We start from the raw sequence: 22372 nt of genomic DNA, 5'->3' as shown, positions 1-22372 counted from the left end.
CACAGCAGTCAAACAGAGCTGGAAAGTAATGTGAGTACCATGAAAAAACTAGGGAAAAAAGGATTACAAACAATGCAGAATAGCTTCAATTTACAGGAGAACCTAGAGGCATCAGAAAAATGGTCAGATAAAGAACTCAAGGCATACCTGACTCAGATGGAATGGAATCTTAAAGAAGTCATTAGACAGAAGATCCAAACAATGAAAGAATACTTTGAAAATGAATTACATAAACAGATTCAAGAAGCAAAAAAATCAACTCTACCAGGAGATAGAGATTTTAAAAAAATCAAACAATAATTCTAGAAATGCAGTAAACCATAAACCAAATCAAAAACTCAAATGAGAGTATTACAAGTAGGCTAGATCAAGTAGAAGTCAGAACATCACATAATGAAGACAAATTATATCAACTCGAAAAGAGTCTAGTCAACACAGAAAGGCTGGAAAGAAACCACAAGCAAAACATCCAAGAGATATAGGATATCATAAAAAAAACAAACTTAAGAGTCATTGGGATAGAGGAAGGTATGGAGGTCCAAACCAAAGGAGTGAGCAATCTGTTGAATGAAATAATTTTAGAAAACTTTCCAGACCTGAACAATGGAATGGATTGCCAAATCCTGGAAGCCTACAGGACCCCAAACATACAAAACCGTAATAGACCATCTCCAAGACACATTATTATGAAGATATCCAACATACAGAACAAGGAGAGAATATTAAAAGCTACAAGAGAAAGGAGGCAGATTACATTCAGGGGTAAATCAATTAGGTTAATGGCTGATTTTTCATCACAAACGCTGAAAGGGAGAAGATCCTGGATCAATGTATTTCAAATGCTGAAAAATAATGGATTCCAACCAAGAATACTGTATCCAGCAAAATTATGCTTTAGGTTTGACAATGAGATTAAAATATTTCAAGATAAACAAAAGTTAAAAGATTTTGGAGCCAGAAAACTAGCACTGCAAAGCATTTTGGGCAAAACACTACAAGAAGAGGAAATGAAAAACAACATCCAAAACCAACAGTGGGAAGTACCTCAGTAAAGGGGGAAAAATAATTAAGGAGGAAAAACAAGCCAAATTAAAATAAATAAATAAATAAACATGTCTGGAAGTACAAACCATATATCAATAGTAACCCTAAATGTTAATGGCTTAAACTCCCCAATTAAGCAATATAGGGTAGTAACTTGGATTAAAAAACAGATCCAACAATATGCTGCCTTCAGGAGACTCATATGATAGATAAAGACATTCACAGGCTGAAGGTGAAAGGTTGGGAAAATCATACCACTCACATGGTCATCAGAAGCAAGCTGGAGTGGCCATACTCACATCGAATAAAATTAACTTCAAACCTAAGTTAATCAAAAGGGATAAAGAAGGACACTATATACTGTTAAAGGGAACTATCACCAACAAGACATAACAATTATCAATATTTATGCACCAAACAATGGCACAGCTATGTTCATAAAACAAACTCTCCTCAAGTTCAAGAGACAAATAGACCACAACACAATAATTATGGGTGACTTCAACACACCTCTCTCTCCATTGGACGGATCTTCCAAACAAAAGTTGAATAAAGAAACCATAGAACTCAATAACACAATCAATAACCTAGACTTAACCGACATATATAGAATATATCAACCATCATCAAGCGAATATACTTTTTTCTCAGCAGCACATGGATCCTTCTCAAAAATAGACCATATATTATGCCATAGGGCAACTCTTAGAAATTATAAAGGAGTGGAGATAATATCATGCAGCCTATCCGATCATAATGGAATGAAACTCAAAATCAACAATAAAAGAAGGAAGTAAAAATCCTGCATCAATTGGAGAATTAACAATATGTTACTGAATGATCAATGGGTTACAGAAGACATAAAGGAGGAAATCAAAAAATTCTTAGAGATAAATGACAATACAGACACAACATATTGGAATCTATGGGACACAATGAAAGCAGTTTTAAGAGGAAAATTTATTGCTTGGAGTTCATTCCATAGAAAAAGAAAAAAAAACAAATAAATGATCTCACACTTCATATCAAAACCCTAGAAAAAGAAGACCAAAACAACAGCAAATTTAGTAGAAGATAAGAAATAATTAAAATCAGAGCTGAAATCAATAAAATTGAAACAAAAGAAACAATTGAAAAAATTGACAAAACTAAAAGTTGGTTCTTTGAAAAAATAAATAAGATCGACAGACCCTTAGCCAGGCTAATGAAGAAGAGAGAGAAATCAAATTACCAGCATACGGGATGAAAAAGGCAGTATCACAACAGACACCACAGAAATACAGAAGATAATGAGAAATTATTTTGAAACCTTATATTCCAATAAAATAGAGGATAGTGAAGACATCGATAAATTTCTTAAGTCATATGATGTACCCAGATTGAGTCAAGAGGATACACACAACTTAAACAGACCAATATCAAAGGAGGAAATAGAAGAAGCCATCAAAAGACTACCAACCAAGAAAAGCCCAGGACCAGATGGGTATACAGCAGAGTTTTACAAAACCTTTAAAGAAGAACTAATACCAATACTTTTCAAGCTACTTCAGGAAATAGAAAAAGAGGGAGCTCTTCCGAATTCATCCTATGAGGCCAACATCACCCTGATTCCAAAATCAGACAAAGACATTCAAAGAAAGAAAAATTCAGACCAATATCTCTAATGAACATAGATGCAAAAATCCTCAATAAAATTCTGGCAAATCAGGTACAAAAACATGTCAAAAAGATTGTCCACCATGATCAAGTAGGATTCATCCCTGGTATGCAAGGCTGGTTCAATATACGGAAATCAATAAATGTTATCCACCACATCAATAGACTTAAAGATAAGAACCATATGATCATCTCCATAGACGCAGAGAAAGCATTCGACAAAGTACAGCATCCCTTTATGTTCAAAACACTAGAAAAATTAGGAAAAACAGGAACTTACCTCAACATTGTAAAAGCTATCTATGCTAAGCCTCAGGCAAACATCATTCTAAATGGAGAAAAACTGAAGGCATTCCCTCTAAAATCTGGAACAATACAGGGATGCCCTCTCTCACCACTTCTATTCAACATAGTTCTCAAAACACTTGCTGGAGAAATTAGACATACAAAAGAAATTAAAGGCATAAAGATAGGAAAAGAGAAACTTAAATTAGCACTGTTTGCAGATGACATGATCCTATACCTAGAAGACCCAAAAGGTTCTACCCAGAAACTTCTAGAGCTAGTAAATGAATTCAGCAAAGTGGCAGGATATAAAATGAACACGCATAAATCAAAGGCATTCCTGTATATCATCGACAAATCCACTGAAATGGAAATGAGGACCACCACCCCATTCACAATATCCTCAAAAAAATAAAAATAAAATACTTAGGAATCAACCTAACTAAAGAGGTGAAGGACCTATACAATGAAAACTGCAGAACCCTAAAGAGAGAAATAGAAGAAGACCTTAGAAGATGGAAAGATATACTTTGTTCATGGATAGGCAGAACTAACATCATTAAAATGGCGATATTACCAAAAGTACTCTACAGGTTTAATAAAATGCCATTCAAAATCCCAACGGTATTTCTCACAGAAATAGAAAAAGCAATCATGAAATTCATCTGGAAAAATAGGAGACCCAGAATAGCAAAAACAATCCTAAGCAGGAAGAGTGAAACAGGCGGTATAGCAATACTAGATTTTAAACTATACTACAGAGCAATAGTAACAAAAACAGCATGGTACTGGTACCAAAACAGGTGGGTAGACCAATGTTACAGAACAGAGGACACAGAAACCAATCCACAAAATTACAACTACCTTATATTAGACAAAGGTGATAAAAGCATGCAATGGAGAAAGGATAGCATTTTCAACAAATGGTGCTGGGAGAACTGGAAAGCCATAAACAACAAAACAAAATTGAATCCCTGTCTCTCACCATGCACAAAAGTTAACTCAAAATGGATTAAGGAGCTAGGAATCAAACCAGAAACTCTGCATCTAATAGAAGAAAAAGTTGGCCCTAATCTCCACCTCATGGGGTCGGGCTCCAAATTCCTTAATAGGACACCCATAGCACAAGAGTTAAAATCAAGAATCACCAAAATGGGACTTAATCAAACTAAAAAGTTTTTTCTCAGCAAGAGAAACAATAATAGAGGTAAATAGGGAGCCTACACCCTGGGAACAAATTTTTACCTTTCACACTTCAGATAGAGCCCTAATCTCCAGAGTATACAAAGAACTCAAAAAATTAAACAATAAGAAAACAAATAACCCAATCAACAAATGGGCCAAGGACCTGAACAGACACTTCTCAGAGGAGGATGTACAATCAATCAACAAATACATGAAAAAATGCTCACCATCTCTAGCATTCAGAGAAATGCAAATAAAAACCACCCTAAGATACCATCTCATCCCAGTAAGAAAGGAAGCAAGTATGAAGTCAAACAACAAGTGCTGGTGAGGATGTGGGGAAAAGGGTACTCTTGTACATTGCTGGTGTAATGTACAATAATTTGAAAATGGGGACTGTGATACCTTCAGCCTTATACTTACTATTCAGAATTGCTGTGCTGTGCTGGATCTTTAATTCTTCCTTGTGATTTTTTTCCTAATTCTGTCAGAAATGCCATTGATATTTTGATGAGGATCCCATTAAATCTGTAGATCATTTTTGGAAAAATGGCCATTTTGACAATATTATTTTCTATCCAACACAGGAGGTCTTTCCATCTTCTAATGTCCTCTTCAATTTCTTTCTTCAGTTTTTTTTTTTAACTTTTCATTGTAGAGGTCTTTCATAGTTTGGTTATATTTATTACTAGGTATTTTATTTTTTAAAATTTATTTATTTTTCCTTTTTATTGTGACATTACAATTATAACTATAGGTAATTAATTTTTTAAAAAATGACTCTTTTCCTTGAATTTTCATTGCCGAATTATTTTTTTATGTTAGGTATTATAAGCAAATAGGTATTCACACAATATAATTAGGCCCATTGTTTGAGGGATGGTGTTTTTGGCAAATATTAATCTGCTTATTCTTTGACCTTTATTCTTATTTTTCCTTTTTGTCTACCAGTACAAAATAGTAGTTTTGATTATGTGTTTGTTAGTGTGATGTGCCTGATTGTCTTGTGCCTGGTGGCAGGAGAATTCCTCAGGGAAACTGAGAACCAATACATCTGTCATCGGGTCTGAGGACTAGCAATTATAATCCATTTAAATTAGTAAACAACCCATGAAGAGGCCTTTGGCCAAACTTTGCCTTAACCACCTCATTAAAATTTCCCTAAGGATGTTTCCTATCTTACAAAATTATGAAAAGGATGGTGAATTTGCTAACTCCACGTTCTGGGGCACAGAATTGTGAGATCATTCACTCTATGGCCCTACAATGTGGGGAAATGAATACATCATTCAAATATCTAGCTTGTGTAATACTCAGATTACGCCCTTTTAAATTCAATAAAATTATTATTATAGTTGGGTTTTAGCATATGATTTTTCGGTTTTCCATTTGTTCTCTGTTCCTCTTTTCCTGTCACCTTTTGGAGCAGTTAGTGCTTTATATCACTTGCAGAGTCTTGAAAGTTATTTCTCTTATCTGTTTTTAATAGTCTAATAATTACAATATGCAAGGTTACCCTTACCTCACTTTACCTTGTATTAATGTTAAGTCATATAAAAATAATTTCATTTCCCCTCTTGTGCTATTCTTAAACAAGTTTTCTTTACAGATGCCAGAACTCTACAGAATACAGTTATTATGCTTGAATTAAACAATCAATTTTTAAAAGAACTTTAAGAAACAAAAGGAAAACATTTAAACACATATTTCAGTGCTCTCCCTTCCCAGATGTAGTTTTAAGATTCCATCAAGTGACGTTTCTCTTTGGCTTGCAGTCTTTCTTCCTTGCAGGACAGACTGCTTCATTTATCTGAAAATGTTTATGTTTTTGCCTCCAAAATATAAACAGATATTTTCTTAACATGGAATTTTAGGTTAAGCATTATATTCTTCAGTGTTTTAAAAAAAACATCATTCTATTGTCTTCTGGACCTTATTATATATCTGCTGAATGTTGGTCATTATTTGTACAATTAGTCCACTGTGTAATGACTCATTTATTTTTAAAATTTTCTCTTTATATTCAGTTTTCAGTAGTTTAATTATATGTCTGGGGTTTTTCTTTGCGTTTATCCTGCCTGGAATTCATTGAACCCATTAAATAAGTAAAGAATCTTTACCCCCTTGTCTCTCTAAAATAGGTAATTTTCTTATACTTCATATACAGCCAGAGATATGAAAAATTGTGCTCTATATGTGTAATAAGAATTATAATGCATTCCATTGTCATATATAAATAAAAAAATAATTAAAAATAAATGAAATAGATAATTTTCTTTACAGATGGTTGGGAAAAGAACTGTAATTCTAAACATTAGCTATAAATAGTATCCAGCTTTTGCTTCTGCTGCAGATGTCTGAGAGAGGTGCAAATGGAGACCCACCCAGCTCCCAGCTCTTGGTCAGAAGGTTTAACTGCTGAGTTGCTAAGTAGTGGCTGGAACTTTGGGAGCAGGACACAGTTCAATTCCTGGAATGGAGTTTTCAGAATGCACAATGCTAACCAGCCAAGTACAGAACCACCTCCCTGAGCATGGGACCTGGAGGGAGGGGCTTGACCTCACACTCAGATCTCAGATGTGTGCACAGCTTGGTGCCAGTTTCTATCAGGAACCTCAGCACTGCATTTCTGGAGAAAAAGACCAAAGTACCTTTCTAAACCGGCATCTTTGGAGGATATATTTCGTGATCTGGAACAGTCTCCTGACTCTTGTCTTTCCCTACAGACCTTTGCAGAGCCTGAATGAGAAGACAGCTTTCAGGTGAGAACAAAGGAGAATTGATGATCTGAGACCCCTCATCTCCTTTTATCTCCTTATTGAGGCAGGATGAACAAAATACACCTGTGGGATGTGGATAAGAATTTCTGGGCTCATTTGGGTTGAGGATTTTTCCAGGGGTAAAAGAAATTCTTTATTGGAACATACACTTTCAGATAACTGCTATTTAAAGGGTAGTATGTTAGATCAGAAGTTCTTGACTGGATGAAGCCAGGTCTGAGTCTGTATTAATGAATAAATATGAAGAGATTTGGGAGCTTGCTATCAGTGGGTGGGAGCCAGAGACTGTAATGGCACCTGAAAGGAGCATGCTGGCTCAGGTGACATTTATTTGCCACAAAGTTTATATATGTCATGCAAGCATTTGTGTCTTCATACAGTTTTCCCCAAAGTATTTTTGCTCATTGGCATTGTTTTCTTTGGATGAGTTCCAAGCACTGGAGTGACCGAGTCAAAGGTTCCAAGTGCCTCCTATAGGACTTTGCTCATTGCTGCTCTGGCAAACCAGCAGAGGACAGCTCCACTGGGTCCCCTTTGTAGGGTCTCAGAGGAGAAGCCTTTTTGTCTTTCTTTTATTTTTGTTTCTAATATTAAAAAAGACACGCTTTATTTAGGGAATAATGCTAGTATTAATTAAAATAAACTGATACATATTGAGTCACCTCAAGCCAGTCACTTTACTCTACACTAAGACATCATCCCATTTACTATGTGCCATTTTACATGGATTTAATCTCATTCCATCCTTTCTGATTTGATTCAAATCCGCAGCAAGTAGTTATACAGAAGATATGTTACTCTGTAGAGTGTATTTGGATGCACTGTGGATTGACTGTGGCTTCTGCTGAAGACAGATGGAGATGCTCACCCCCCTGATTTGATCATTATACACCATGCTTGTATATCAGCTGTGTACACTGTATCACATTGATTCATGAAATTCAAATAATAATTAATAAAAAGTGTATTAATAATTGTAATTATTGAACATCTATTGTGTTCCAGATGTAGTTCCAAGCTCCTTATGTATATTGAATTATTTAATTGCCTCACCTGCTCTGTGAAATAAATTCTAGAGTCATGACCATTTATTTATAGATGAATAAATCAAGAAGCCAGTGAAGAGTAAAGCAACTTTCAGTATCATACAGCTTCTAAATGGCAGAGTCAGGCTTATCACTGGTGGATGGTAAATCTCAAAGGATGCTCAAGTGTGCTTAGAGAATAGATCTGTTAATCTCAGTGCATTCTTAATTGTTGGAATTGAGGTGGTATAAAAATGAAAACAAATGTTCATAAATACTTTTAAAAGCTTGGAAGGTCATAGTAATTCTGAAAGTGGCATCTATACTTTCTACCAGCCCTATTCTTTCTTGGAGTTAGTGAATAGGCACCATCGGAACAGCAGGAAAGTAGCTCACGACATTAACTAGAACTGCCTGTTGTGTCCGGGTCTTCCAGCTCTTCTCATTCCTTGATGTTTCTCAATCTTTTCTTTAGTCTAAAGTTCCTGCCAAGATGTTTCCTTTGCAAAGTCCACAGATGCTGCAGATGCTAGAGAAGTCCTTAAGGAAGAGCCTCCCTGAGTCCTTAAAGGTGAGGGCAGAACATTGTCGGGGTTGGGGGGACATAAGACCATCTACAGCCTAAGAATGAGGTGGGGGAAAAAGGGGCCTTCACTGAGCACCTGTGATGTGCCAGCCACTTGCTCTGTGGCCACTGATTTAGTTCCCATCACCCTGAAGCAAGGCAGGTCTATTAAATCCATGGAGCTGAAGAGGAAATGAGACTCAGGCATATGTCTTGACGGAGACCACACCAATAGTGAGTGGCGATGCTATGACATGAATCTCGTATGATCTTTGCTATGTGATGACTCAAAGTCATTCCTGTGTGCTCTTGCAAGAATTGTGTTATATAACACTGGAAGTTTTCCAGAGTTGCAAAGTTGACTGAAATGAACACATTAATGTTTAATTTGTTTTCCTAAAAATCATGTGTCTGGTAAGACATCAACCCCATGATTCTTCTTTAATGTTAATAAGAAATCAATTCCTGTTTTGTCAAATACCTGATGATTATATGCAGTGAGCAAGAAAAATGAATCAGTGATCTTGCACACAGAAGTTTTTCCGCAGTAACATATATTGCCAAGGGACTGGAATATTACCAAGGTTAAAGAGTGCCTTTATATTATGATAAGGATGTTAATTCACCACATAGAGAGGAAAATGAGTGAAATCTATACACCTACTAACAGAGACTCTAGATCATGAGATAATCACTGATAGATATGTAAGAAAATACAGATAAACCTACCACTGTTCTCTCAGTAAATTACAAAACAGGTTTGAAACCGTAAGTATATTGAATACATGAGTAATACTGAACTAATTGACACTGAAAGAATATTATCTTCAACAACAGCAGGATACATATTCTGGTCAAGTGCTCATGGAATATTTACAAACATAGATCACCTTTTTAAACAATTAAAATCACATGAAGTATCTCCTGATATAATAATGGAATAATTACAATAATAAAATTTAAAAAGTGAATATTTCTGGAAATTCTTCAGTTTTCTTCAAAGGAATCAAACACACCTCTAACAAAACCATGCTTCAAAGTCACAAAGAAAATTAGAGTGTAATAACTGAATGAAAATGAAAATGCAAGATATAACAATTTGTGAGATGAAACTAAAGCATGGACAAGTGGGAAATACGTAGCATTACCCACTTAAACAAAAAAAAGTCATCCTCTCATCTCCACGGTTCAAGTTTCTACCTTAGAAATTTGAAACAACTAGGTGGAAATTAACCCCTTAGAATGCAGAATGAAGGAAATTGAAAAAATTCAGAAATTAATGATTGTGAATGGAGGAGAAAAACAGGAAAAAAAATTAGTACATCCAAAATCTTGTTCTTAGGAAAGTTCTGTATTGTTGATAATATTAAGATCAAACTGACCATGAAATAGAGAAGACATAGTTATCAATGTCAGGAAGGAAATAGGGGGCATTAAATAGGGGACCACAAATCGAATAGTTATAATCATGATAAAGACATACTATTATGAACATTGTACTCAGATGTTTTGCAATTTATTCTGTAAAAAGCATCAATCACCAACCAAAATTGCTCCATATCTATAAATGAGAACATTATAACAAGAAATCTCCTCATCCAGTGGCTTCACTGGCAAACTCTTCCACACACACAAGGAAGAAATAATGCCAATTCTACACAAATTCCTTCAGGATAAAGCAGAGTAGGGAGAACACCTCTGAGTTCATTTTATGAGTCAAATTACCCTGATAACAAAAGTGGAAATAGGTATTATAAGAAAATCACAGACTACATCCATCATTAACACAGATGCATAAATTCTCAACAAAATACTACTAAGTCAAGTACAGCAGTGTTAAAAAAATAATATTGTAACCCAAAGGAATTTATCTTAAAAATTCAAGACTGGTTCAACATTCAAAAATCAGTCAATGAAGTCAGGTGTGTTCACGCATGCCTGTTATACAGTAGACTCAGGAGGCCGAGGTGGGCAGAGGGCAAGTTGGAAACCTGCCTTGCCAACTTAATAAGACCTTGTCTCAAAAAAGGACTGGGGATGTAACTCAGTGGTAAAGCGCCTCTAGGTTTCATCCCTAGTACCATTAAAAAAAGAATCCACCCATCAATCAATGTAGGCTACTATATCAACATATCAATAGACTAAGGAAGAAAAACCATATGATCTTTTTTTGTAAAGGTACAAAAAAGGTGTTTGATAATATGCAATGTACAAAAAAAGGTGTTTGATAATATGTAATATGTAATAATTCTCAGTGAACTAGGAATAAAAGGGAATTCTTTCAGCATGATAAAAAGCATATGGGCAAAAGTCACCACTGATATCCTACTAAGTAGTCAAGACTGAGTATTTCCCTTAAGGTGTTAGCAAGGCACAAATATCCACCCTCATTCTTCTGTTCAGTGTGACACTATTGTCCTTGCCAATAAAATAGTTTATTCACAGAGGTCATGATTGGCTAATGTGTAAAATATCAAGAAATATGCAAAACAATCTTCTAGCTATAAGTCAGTTCAGCAGTTTAACAGAATTCAAGGTCAACAAAATAACAGATATCAGTTATATATTCTAGCAATGAACAATTGGAATTAAAAATAATTATAATTTATAATAGCATATACACTAATATTTAATATATGTGTATATATATATAACTATATATATATATACATAACTATATATATATATATATATAACAATGTACACACACCAAACCCCTAAGAACTAAGAGAACTGAGTATAGACCCTTGTTAGCTACATTTTATTTTGTTAATGACTCACATATCTGGAATCTTCTGGGTAAAATAAGGATGATGTGTTTAGTTAGTTACATACTGATCTTCCTGATGGGAAACCTGGTAGGAACAATATAATGTTCTTTGTTACCTTTTCCTGGTGCTCTGATACCCTGTATAGGCATTACTTATGGACTATGTCACAGGAGCTTTGGGTAACCCGAAGTCACTGATCTGAGGGAGGTACTATAGAGCAGCTGACAAGAGGGCAAGGTCCAGAGTCAGACTCCTTTGATCCAGTAAATTCACTATTTGCTGGGCAACATTGCAAAAGTTAAACAGCTCTAAGTCTCTGTGTTCCATGTAAAATAAGTAAAACCAGAAAGTCAATGTTTTTGGCAGATATTTCCACTACACATCCACTAAAATCTCTGGTAAAAGAAAGACTAATATTGTGGCCTATTTCCTAAATGGTGGATACTGAATAGGTTTATCTAACTTGCCAACTCTAAGTTATTCAATTTGGGGGTTGCTATAAGGAAAGAAAGGAGAAGTAATTGCCCTTATATCTGTAATTTGTAGTGTATATGAACATCAGTCATTCCAAATTCCAATGTTAAAAAAAGAGAACCTCTTTATTTCCCCCCCAAACTATATCTAACTTCTATATTGAGCTTCTACTGTTGACAGGGAATTTCATAATCTGGTATGAACTGAGAACATATAAACATTTTAAGGGAAGGGCAGGGAATCTCAGGATTAGGTTTGGTCCTTGGATATTGAAAGGTTCATCATTCCATGGTCTTTGATCTTGGTGACTTTCCATCTCACCTTCTGAGGTACCATGTCCCAGCTGTACTTAAGTCTTGAGGACCTCTCTTCTGTAACTGCCCCAAGAGCCATGAACTTCTTCCAGTTTGGGGATGTCTTTCTCAATTTCTTTATTGTTCCTATTGAGGGCACTGATGCTTGAATAGATGAGTCTAGAGAAGGTTAGACCGATTGTGCAATGTGTGATGTTCCTGGACATTATTAATCACCAAAGCTCACGATTTGAGCACCATGCTTTCACAGGATTAAATAGATAGAAGCCCAGTTAACCTCTCTTTAAGTGGCATGTGACCTTTGACATAGAAATTTCCTCATTGGAAATTTGTAACAATAGGCATATTTTCAAAGACTTAAGCAAAAATCTTCCTCGAAGAACTAACCTAAATTGTCAGAGAAAACTGAAATGACCAGCAATAAGAGATAGGAAAATTGAATTACGGTCCTTCCGTGTAATAAACATGTACTCATGAAACATGATCATGGAGATTTCTGCATATTGACATGGAAGTACATACACTATACAAAGTGTATGTGGGGAAAATATATGTTAAATTAATATATTTTAAGTGATTTCATCGCATAAAATTATAAACATATTTAAATGTATGGATGAAAATAGAAAAAATGTAAGGATAAGTTCTATAATGTATGAGTGATTGTTAATTTATTTTATCTGTATATTTGACTATATGTACATATATACACACATTGAAGTATAATATTCTCAGCATTTCATACAAAAACATATTTGGTTCTTATTGGAAACAAAACACAACCTGAAGACTGAAGTCCATGCTCTGTTAGTTACAAACACTGATTCCTAGGAATAAGGCTTGTTGTGGTTAAACAAGGCACTTGGCTGTTCCTTTGTAATGTGCTGACTCTCGCTTTGTTGAAACGTTGTAGGTCTATGGAACTGTCTTCCACATAAACCAGGGGAACCCATTCAAGCTAAAGGCCTTGGTGGACAAATGGCCAGATTTTAACACAGTAGTTGTGCGCCCTCAGGAGCAGGTAAGTTGTCTGGGGTGGAAAGAAAATGACTCTGTGTTTGTATTTGCTGTGTGTGTGACATGAACTGGAAGGAAGTATGGTGGACCCCAGGAAACAGTCTTGTCCTCAAGGAGCTCACAGCCTGGAGAAAACAGAAAAGCAGAAGAATTGCAACATGGTGTGAAAATGTGCAAGAGCACACAAGAGCACTTATGTTGTAGGGAGTTGTTTTTGTGTTAAAATTATACTTTAGATGACAGAAGTAGCACTGAGTGAAATTTGATTAAAACCAGTGATTTCAGAGGTAGTAAGGAGAGGGTCAAAAAGACTTCCAGGAAGTGTGGGGATTTGACTCATAGCACTTGCTTAGTATGTGCAAGGCCCTGGGTTTAATCCTCAGTCCTGGGAGGTGGGGAGGCTTCCAGGTAGCTATTTTACCAAAACTGGATTTTGATGTTTAATAGGTTTTAAGAAGCTGACAAGAGCTGGTGGGGAGCACATTCTAATCTGATGAAAATATGTGAGGTTAAATATGAAGAATGATATGGGAATATAAGTTTACAATATCTATACATGGGTATTAAATCATCAATACCAGATCTTTCAAAATCACTCCAAATGATGAACATACTTCAAATGCAAATATATTTTATGCACATTAAGATGGATTAGGTTTTACTACACTGAGATTTCATCTCACACCAGTGAGAATGGCAGTCATCAGGAATGCAAACAATAAAAATGCTGGAGATGATGTGGAGAAAAAGGAATGTTTTACACTGTTGGTGAAACTGTAAGTTAGTACAACCTCTATGGAAATAAGTGTGGAGGCTCCTCAAAAGACTAGGCATAGAACCACCATATGACCAGCTGTACCACTCCTTGGCATTTATCCTGAAGAACTAAAGTCATGTTACTGCAGTAATACATGCAGACCCATGTTTATAGCAGCACAACTAGGGATTTGTTCTCTGGTCCTTCCTTCACCTTCAGATAATCCCAATTCTCCTTTGCTAACTTTGAGAAGGTCTTTTTGGATAAATGTTATGTTTTCATTTTGTTAGGAAGGTAAACTGTTTATAACAATGGTGCTTTGTGATTTATATTTTTGGGAACAATGCGTGTTCATTTTGTATAGTTTTATAACATAGAGTTAAAAATTCTAATACAAGGTTACTTGTGCAATTTAAATACTATCGAATTCAAAATGTTTGTTCTGAGGCTGTTTAAAATAGAGTAAGATTTACTCTTGTAACTGAAACTTGCCTTTGACAATAATCACTTTTTGTCTTTCTCCTCGAAGAATGCTGCCACAGTCTGGCTGGGCACAATTCAGGAGCCACTTGTCAAAAGAAACTAACTTTATTTTTAGAACTACAAACTCCAAACAAAACAGCTCCTCAGGAAAAAAACCTCAGAGCCCAACTGCCACCATCAGCTTCCCACAAGCCTCTCACCCCCAAAACACGCCTCTCCACCTCCCACAATCCTCCTGCTCTTGAGGCCGATTGGCTGGGTTGCATGGGTGGAGCCAAAGAAGTCCCCGAATGAGCAGCTCCGTGGAGGATCCAATCAGCTAGATGTTGCTGGGGCCGCTGTGAGCCAATCATCAGCTGGCAGTCTGAAGGGCAGGGAAACAGCCCAATGAACATCACCACAGAGGAGCCAATCAGCTAGATGTTGCTGGGGCCGCTGTGAGCCAAACATCAGCTGGCAGCTGGAAGTTTGCTGGCAGCTGGAAGTTTGCTGGGGCCCCTTTGGCTGTGGCTGTCAACAGAATGCAAAATTATAGAAAAAAATGTTTCTTGAACTAGGGCAGCTTTGGTTGGTTCAAATTGTAATGGAACATTTTTGGCTTAGCAGAAATTTTTAAACATGAATTTCAATAGAATCCTTGACTTGGTATCCTGATGTACATGATTGAGAAAAGTAGTGATAATATGTGCAAAAAATGTCTGTATTAAATTTATAATATAACAATAGAGGGGAATTTTAGACACAAATATTGAGATCTCTTGGTATAAGCAATCTGGTTTATTCCTTGTTGCCCAACCAAACAGAACATGACAGATGACCTTGATCACTACACCAACACCTACCAAATCTATTCTAAGGAGCTCAAGAGCTGTCAAGACTCGCTTGTCTCATCAGATGTCATTAACTGGAAACAACATTTACAAATCCAAAGTAAGGGGACTGGGGTGTGTGCTGGCTGCTAGACCCCCGTGTCTACCTCTGGGCCACTTTCCACCCTGAGAACATTCCCATATAGCCCGCCCTTCCTTCCCCCATGCCTAGTGTCCACTGTTTGTATTGACTTCACCACCTCTGCAGGGGAGTAGAATTCACATATTGTGCACTATGTGATTGTTACTAGTAACTCTGAGTAAGATAATTTCTTGTAAGCTGAAGATTCAAGATACATTTTGCAACATATTCAGCAGCCCCCAGGAGTTGGGTGTGAGAGCAGAGGTTGCCCTCTGGTCTTCCATTCCTGGAATAAGAATGAAGCTCCTAGTGCCATAGAGAAGTTTCCATGTCACCAAGGAGGACACCTGCTGTGCTTATAAACCTTCCCTCTAGAGTCAGATTCCAAAGGGCGCATCCTTGCTCTGCCTCCTGCTTTGTGATCTTTAAAGTGATGTAATGTACCTATTGCTCAGTTTCCTCATAAGTGAAAATGAAGAACCTAAAACCACAGGGTCGGTGTAAAGATTCAATGAATTAGAAGACAAATACCTGGGCATGTGCACAATCAACATAGGCTACTACAGGATGGGAGTTTAGCTCAGTGCTAGGGAATCTTTCTAGCATAAGCAGGGCCCTGGGTTCAATCTCCTGTACTGCAAAAGCTAGGTTACTATGAATTATATATCCCTCTCCTTTGATTTCAGAGTGACAGCCAGCATTTCTGGCACTATTTTTGTATAAGAGAAAACCTGCTCCAGGGAGTGACTTGGTCACATCACACTGTTGGTGGCATTACCAGAAGCAAGAGTGACTCACTCTAAATCCTGCATGTTTCCTCTGGGCCCCTTCTTGTACCTTGCACACAGTTACTTCTCTCCTTCCTTCCTCCCTCCTAGGTTCACAGTCCAGCTTGGATGAGGTGATACAAAGTCTTGCTGCTGCTAACTCAGTCCAGGTCAAGAGAACACAGTGCATTCTGTACATGATGCCTCAGACAGCAAGGAAACTGGTGCCTTTCCTGGTGGATACGAAGAACATACATCCTGAATCTGGGGAACCCAAGGCCATGTGAGTGTGATTAAAGATGCTCTCTCTGCACTGCTCACATGTCACTAGAGTATCTTCCAACCTCCCTTCCTGCGTCCGCTCTCACCTCCCAGAGTCCCTCTCCTGGATGATCACCTGCTTAAAAGCCACCATTTCTCACCTCACCTTGAACAAAATGCAGAGTCTTTATAGACCCCCACAAGACCTGCACCCTCACCTCCTAGAGGTCACCTTGACCCTGCTGCTCACTCAGCAGCTCTGGCCTTCCTTCTGCCACTCGACCTCATGCTCTTGCTCCTGCCTCTGCGTCACTGAACTTGCTCTTTGCCTGCCTCAAGCATCCTTCCTTCAGATCTCCATGGTTTTTTTATTTTTGCTTCTCAAACTCTCAAATTTTATTTCCTTTGACACTTTCTTATGAGCACCTCTTATAAAACTCTTGCCCCATGGTAATTCTTTAGGATAAAACCCAATGTTCATTTTCATTATTGGACTTGCTATTACCTGAAAGCAGCTTACTGGTGTATCTAGCTCCCTGTTTGTTGCCTCCTCATGGTATTTAGAACAGGGATCTTCTCTATATTGTTCACTGATGGATTCTCAATAGCCAGAATATCAAATGGCACATACTGGATTCTTATTAAATATTTATTTAATGAATCCACTTTCAAGCAGAAAGTGTTTCCAGATAACGAGAAACTAAACACATTACATATGTTCTTCCATCCATTGCAAGGTAACTGATGATGAGAATTTAATCTGCAGATCACCCATCCCATGGCTCTGTGTGTGTCTATATGCCTGGAAAAGCCTTATTCACATGGTAAAGTCTAGAAACCAGCACTGCGTTGGGTCCTTCTGTCTACCTCACAACGTAGTTAGAGTAGGAGATGTTATTCCTATTTCCTGAGAGAGCGGACTCCGATGTTTAAGTGGCTTGCTCACCACATATTTGGGTGGAACTGAAGCTTGGATCTTCTAGATCTTCTAGCCTCACCAAGCTGTTTCCAGGATGTCTCCTGAAGCCTCTTTAAACCATTGTAGGAGTCTTCAGACTTCAGTATTCCCCAACAGGATCTATCTGGACCTCATATTCTTGCCCCTCTCTGGACTTCAATTTTTCCATGCATTCAACATGGTGGCCAAGGACCCTGATGGCTAAGATTTCATTACTCTAAGCTCTGTCTTTACTTCTGCTAGCAGGTGCTTTGGGGCTCTCATTTATTTTCTTTTATCCACTTTTCTGATCTGTAAAATAGGGATGATATCATCCACTCCATCTTATGTGGAGAGTCACAGCAATGCTGAGGGGAATAATAGTAAATTTTTGTGGAATTTTTATTGTGTGTGGCACTATCCTAGGTACTTGCCAGGCAATAGCTCTTATAATGTTTATTTTTGCATTTTTGACAGCATGTTATTAATATCTTCATTTTATGTTAGAAGAAATGAAGGCAGAGAGACATTGTTCCCTGCATAAGATTGCACAGCTAGTCAGATTACTAACCCAGTCTGGCTGCTGAGACTGTGCCTTCACTCTGCTCCTATATGCCTCTCAATATAATTTTTGGGAAACAAATTTAATGCCTCATGGTGTGCAATAGTATGGACTGTTCTCTTCCCGCTTTTCTCAACAGTAACCAAGAGATGTTTAAAGTCTCATCACTGGATGTGACCCACGCTGGCGTGGTGAATAAATTCTGGCATTTTGGTGGCAATGAAAGAAGCCAGAGATTCATTGAGCGCTGTCTCCGGACCTTTCCCAGCACCTGTCTTTTGGGACCTGAAGGGACGCCTGTGTCGTGGGGCCTGATGGACCAGACGGGGGAGATGCGAATGGGAGGCACTGTGCCTGAGTACCGGGGCCAAGGCCTCATCTCCTATGTCACTCACGTCCAAGTCCAGGCTCTGGAGAAGCTTGGCTTCCCTGTGTATAACCATACGGACAGAGCCAACAAAATCATCCAGAAATTGAGTCACAATCTACATCATATCCCCATGCCCTGTGACTGGAACCAGTGGCACTGTGTGCCTCTGTGAAGCTGGCCCTGAACGCAAGTTAGCATTGGATGCCTGTGACGTGGCTGGAGGCGTGGATGAGTAGACAGGGAGAGAACAAATCATAACCAGCGCTACAGGAATGGCATCCTTGGGCTCTGGGGAAGCAGTGTGAATGGTTAACAAGACCACCGTGGTCCCTGCACTCAAATTACCCTACGGATCCAGCAGACCTGGCATGGCCAGACCTCTCTGTAGTGGTCACTGGCCTCATTCAATTTCCTACCCTTCTGGATTCCAGTGACACTTTTTCTGTTTACCTGTGTGATTCCCTACTGCTTCTCCTGGAACTCTGGCCTCACACATTGATTATTACCAATGGCAGATACGACTAGTTATGTCAAGATGTGGCTTTACCTGGTAGATGGTATTTTTCCCTCTCTTTTCCTAGGACCCCTCTATTTAGTGGTCAATTATGACCTGTCTTTGACATACATAGTTTTTAGTGACCTTTTCACTGATGCTGTCAGGTCTTTTTAATAACCGTGTTGCTATACTCCCTGTGCAAATATATGGTGGTAAGTGGCTACTATACCTGAGAGACTTACTACTGAAAATAAATTTAATTATTTGTATTTAACCTACACAACTTGATTTTGTGGAATATATGTATACATATATATGTATATGTATTATAGCAAGGAAAGAACAGATCCGTCGTGTTACAAAGTTGACCACTCTTTTGTTCTATGGCATAAACAGTTAAAATCTACTCATTGAGCATGATTCCATATCCAGTACAATTTTATTACTCATGTTTCAAAAACATGTAGTCCTCAGGTTTTATGTTATGTCTCTAGACTGTTCATACTACATATGTACTAGTTTCTATCCTTTGATTTATATCTCCTATTTCCCACCTCAGTTTTGTTCTCTATCTTTGCATATTTATCATCTTAAAGATTCCACATATGAGTGAGATCATACAATATTTTTGTCTGTGTCTTATTTTACTTAGCATCACGTCTTCTAGATTCAACTACATGTGGCAGGATCTTTTTCTTTTTTAGGGTTCGATAATATTCAGTTGCATATATGTACATATATGTGTATACAAATCTGTAGATATATCTCTACAGGGAGTGACATCTATCTATCATTTATCATCTCTCTATCTGTATCACTTACTACATTTGTTCATCAGTGAACACTTAAGTTGTTTATATCTTGACCATTGCTTCAATGAATATGGGAATGCAGATGTCTTCATGAGATGGTGACCTCAATTCTTTTGGTCATATGCTCTGTTACGGAGTGCACAAGTGTTATGGACCACCACGCTTATTGAGTCAATTTGAAAGGGGTAAAAAGTCCTTTAATGAGCAAGCCAGGCAAGCGACTGGGAGCAGGCTAGTGACTCAAAGAACTCCCAGCACTTGAATTTTGGAAGTACAGAGTTTATTAAGGCAAAACTCACAAAAAAAAACACAAGGATGTACTTCAGAAAGACCTTGTTGAGACATATTTTGATTCCATGAGAGAATGGTTTTAATGAGACACTTCAGAGTCATTTTGTTATACATCAGGGCCTTCATCAGGGCCACAGGAAGGTCCCAATGCACCGTCAATGTAGCTACAGCTTTCCAGGATGCTGAAAAGAAAACATTTTAAGCAAGCGTAATATGGAGTCAGGTCAGAACAAAATGGCGTTACTTTGGTTCTTTTACATTTCAGATACAAAGGAAGGTTTTTAGGTCTCATGTAAGGAAAATAAAGAGACACAGAGACAAGATGCAGAGGCAGGAAAGAAAGATGGCAGAGTGGCGGAGAGGCCCAACTGCTTTATTTATATCAATAGGTTACATAGGTCATTAGGGCCATAACCACATTATTATTTAGTATTCCTTTTTTCCCAGGAGCCGAATGTGTGAAATCAAGGCTCAGGCTGATAAGACTCTAGCACAGAGCCTCTTCATGAAGACTATTACCATAGCAACTAGAGACTGCACCTGTATTAGTTATCTTAATAGCTTCTAGGAGAAACTGTCGAGCATTCCAAGCATGGGAAACAGAGTGCCTGTTACCCCCAGGGAGTTTGCTCACTAGAGGAAGGTTGCCCTGTGTATTTTCATGATCAGAATCCCAACACTTCTCTTTATATTTCCACCATCAGAATGCCTACAGTCTTATGGTGTTTCTATTTTTAATTTCTTTAAAAAGCTCCATATTGTTCTCCATGAAGGCTGAATTAACCTAATTTCCCATCAACTGTATACAAAAGTTCCCTTTTCTCCACACCCTTTCCAGGTAGGAATAGTTATTATAGAAGAGAAAACCATTTACCCAGCCATTCAACCAGCAAAATCCAGTCCAGGAACTGTACTCAAAATAGCTCCCAAGTCACTGTTGATCTGTGAATAGATGACAGAGGACGGGGCTTAACAAATATTAACTAATGAGCTGCAGCGTGAGTTCCTGACTACTGTCTCAGTTTCCTCTTCTATAATTGGAAAGAATAATAATTGTGTTTGTCAGCTTTTCATTACTGTAACCAAAATACATGATAAGAACAACTGAGATGAGGAAATGTTTATTTTGGGCTCAGAGTTTCCGAGGTTCATTCCATGGTTGACTGAGTCCAGTTCTCTGGGCCTGAGATGATGCAGAGCATGACAGAAGGCTGTGATGGTTGGGAAGCAGGAAGAGGGGAAGGGACCAGGGACAGATCCCTGAGGCCACACATTCACTTCCTCCCCATCTGTCTTCTGTTACCACCCTGTAGTCCATTCAGATCATTTATCTCTCAAATAGATTAACCTACTGATGAGGATATAGCTCACATTATCCTCTATTTTTACCTTTGAACATTGCCACGTTGCCTAACACACAAACTTTTGGAGAGACATTTTTAGATATAAATCATATCAATAACACTATTCTATTTTGCATGATTATTACAGAATTAAAGGAAATATCCTAACTAAGATGCTTATTGTATAGTTTGGAAGATTATCTCTTAAACATATTTTGTTGGGGTTGGTAATGATCACCTTACAATGTTATCAGACTCTGCCTGATGTTCTCTTACTGACTATGATCCATTACATAATTCTGTACAAGAATTCTCCCCATTCTTTAAAAAACTCCAGATAGCAAAGTTGGCTCATACCCCTTTAGCCAGTCAATTCCATATAATACCAGAGATAAAATTAGCTCTAGAAACTCTTGCACAAATCTCAGACACTCAACCAATTTCCCAGGTACTTGCTAGATTATCATTGATTGGGTGGCTTCCCCTAAAGGGTATAACCCCAAATGCTGTACCCAGAGATATTGATGATTCAGTGTTTCTGCTTCAGTGGCATTCTGAGAGTGTCCTTATTCCTCTGCAAAAACAAAACTAGCAAATGATTCCAACTTTACTCCTCTTGGAACCCAAGTTAAGTGAAATGTGGAATTGTTCTGAGGTGCCCTTGGTTTGGGGCCTCTTGCTAACACTTACCAAGAGAAGATGAGCAGTCTCCCAAACCACAAACTTGCTAAAAAGCTACCTAAGTTGGTTAGTTAACAGTATTTAGGTTCAAGTGACAGAGTTTAATTTGTGCTACTTTGAGAAAAAAGCAAAATGTTTTATTTACATAAGGATCAATAAAAAAATTAAAGATTTTCAGATAGGAATGTAGATTGAGTCCCCCCAAAAAAGGACAGACCCTGGAAATGGAAGGCTGTTCTTTCTATGACTTTGTTTTCCCTGTACAGACAAGCTTCAAATCAAAAAATTGAAACAAATGTATGCAGTGGTAAAATATATATGACATATTTGTCATTTTAACTATCATAAGTATACAATTCAGTGATATGACATGTATTCACCATATTGGGTCATTGTTCACAGTACCTACATCCCAAACTTTTACACCTTCCTGGACACAAATTCTGTACCCATGAAACATTCACTCCTCATCCCCCTATCGAGCTCTTGGAAACCTCTATTCTATTTTCTGTCTGTATGAATTTACCTACTCTAGGTATCTCAAA

General features: G+C 37.6%; 1 protein-coding gene across 1 annotated transcript; it reads left to right on the top strand.

Moving 5' to 3' along the window:
* Positions 1-6776: 6776 nt before the first annotated feature.
* LOC144251969 (glycine N-phenylacetyltransferase-like) lies at positions 6777-18653 on the top strand. The gene is made up of 6 exons (XM_077794573.1): positions 6777-6932; positions 8451-8546; positions 13013-13120; positions 15160-15286; positions 16186-16357; positions 17974-18653. Exons 2-6 carry the CDS (start codon positions 8469-8471, stop codon positions 18374-18376), a joined length of 888 nt encoding a protein of 295 aa, XP_077650699.1. The 5' UTR covers positions 6777-6932; positions 8451-8468; the 3' UTR covers positions 18377-18653.
* The last annotated feature ends 3719 nt before the right edge of the window (positions 18654-22372 follow it).

Source organism: Urocitellus parryii, unplaced genomic scaffold, assembly GCF_045843805.1.
Source record: "Urocitellus parryii isolate mUroPar1 unplaced genomic scaffold, mUroPar1.hap1 Scaffold_340, whole genome shotgun sequence".
NCBI lineage: Eukaryota > Metazoa > Chordata > Mammalia > Rodentia > Sciuridae > Urocitellus > Urocitellus parryii.
The sequence above is the reverse complement of the archived record's forward strand: the minus strand, read 5'-3'. Positions and strand labels throughout refer to the sequence as shown.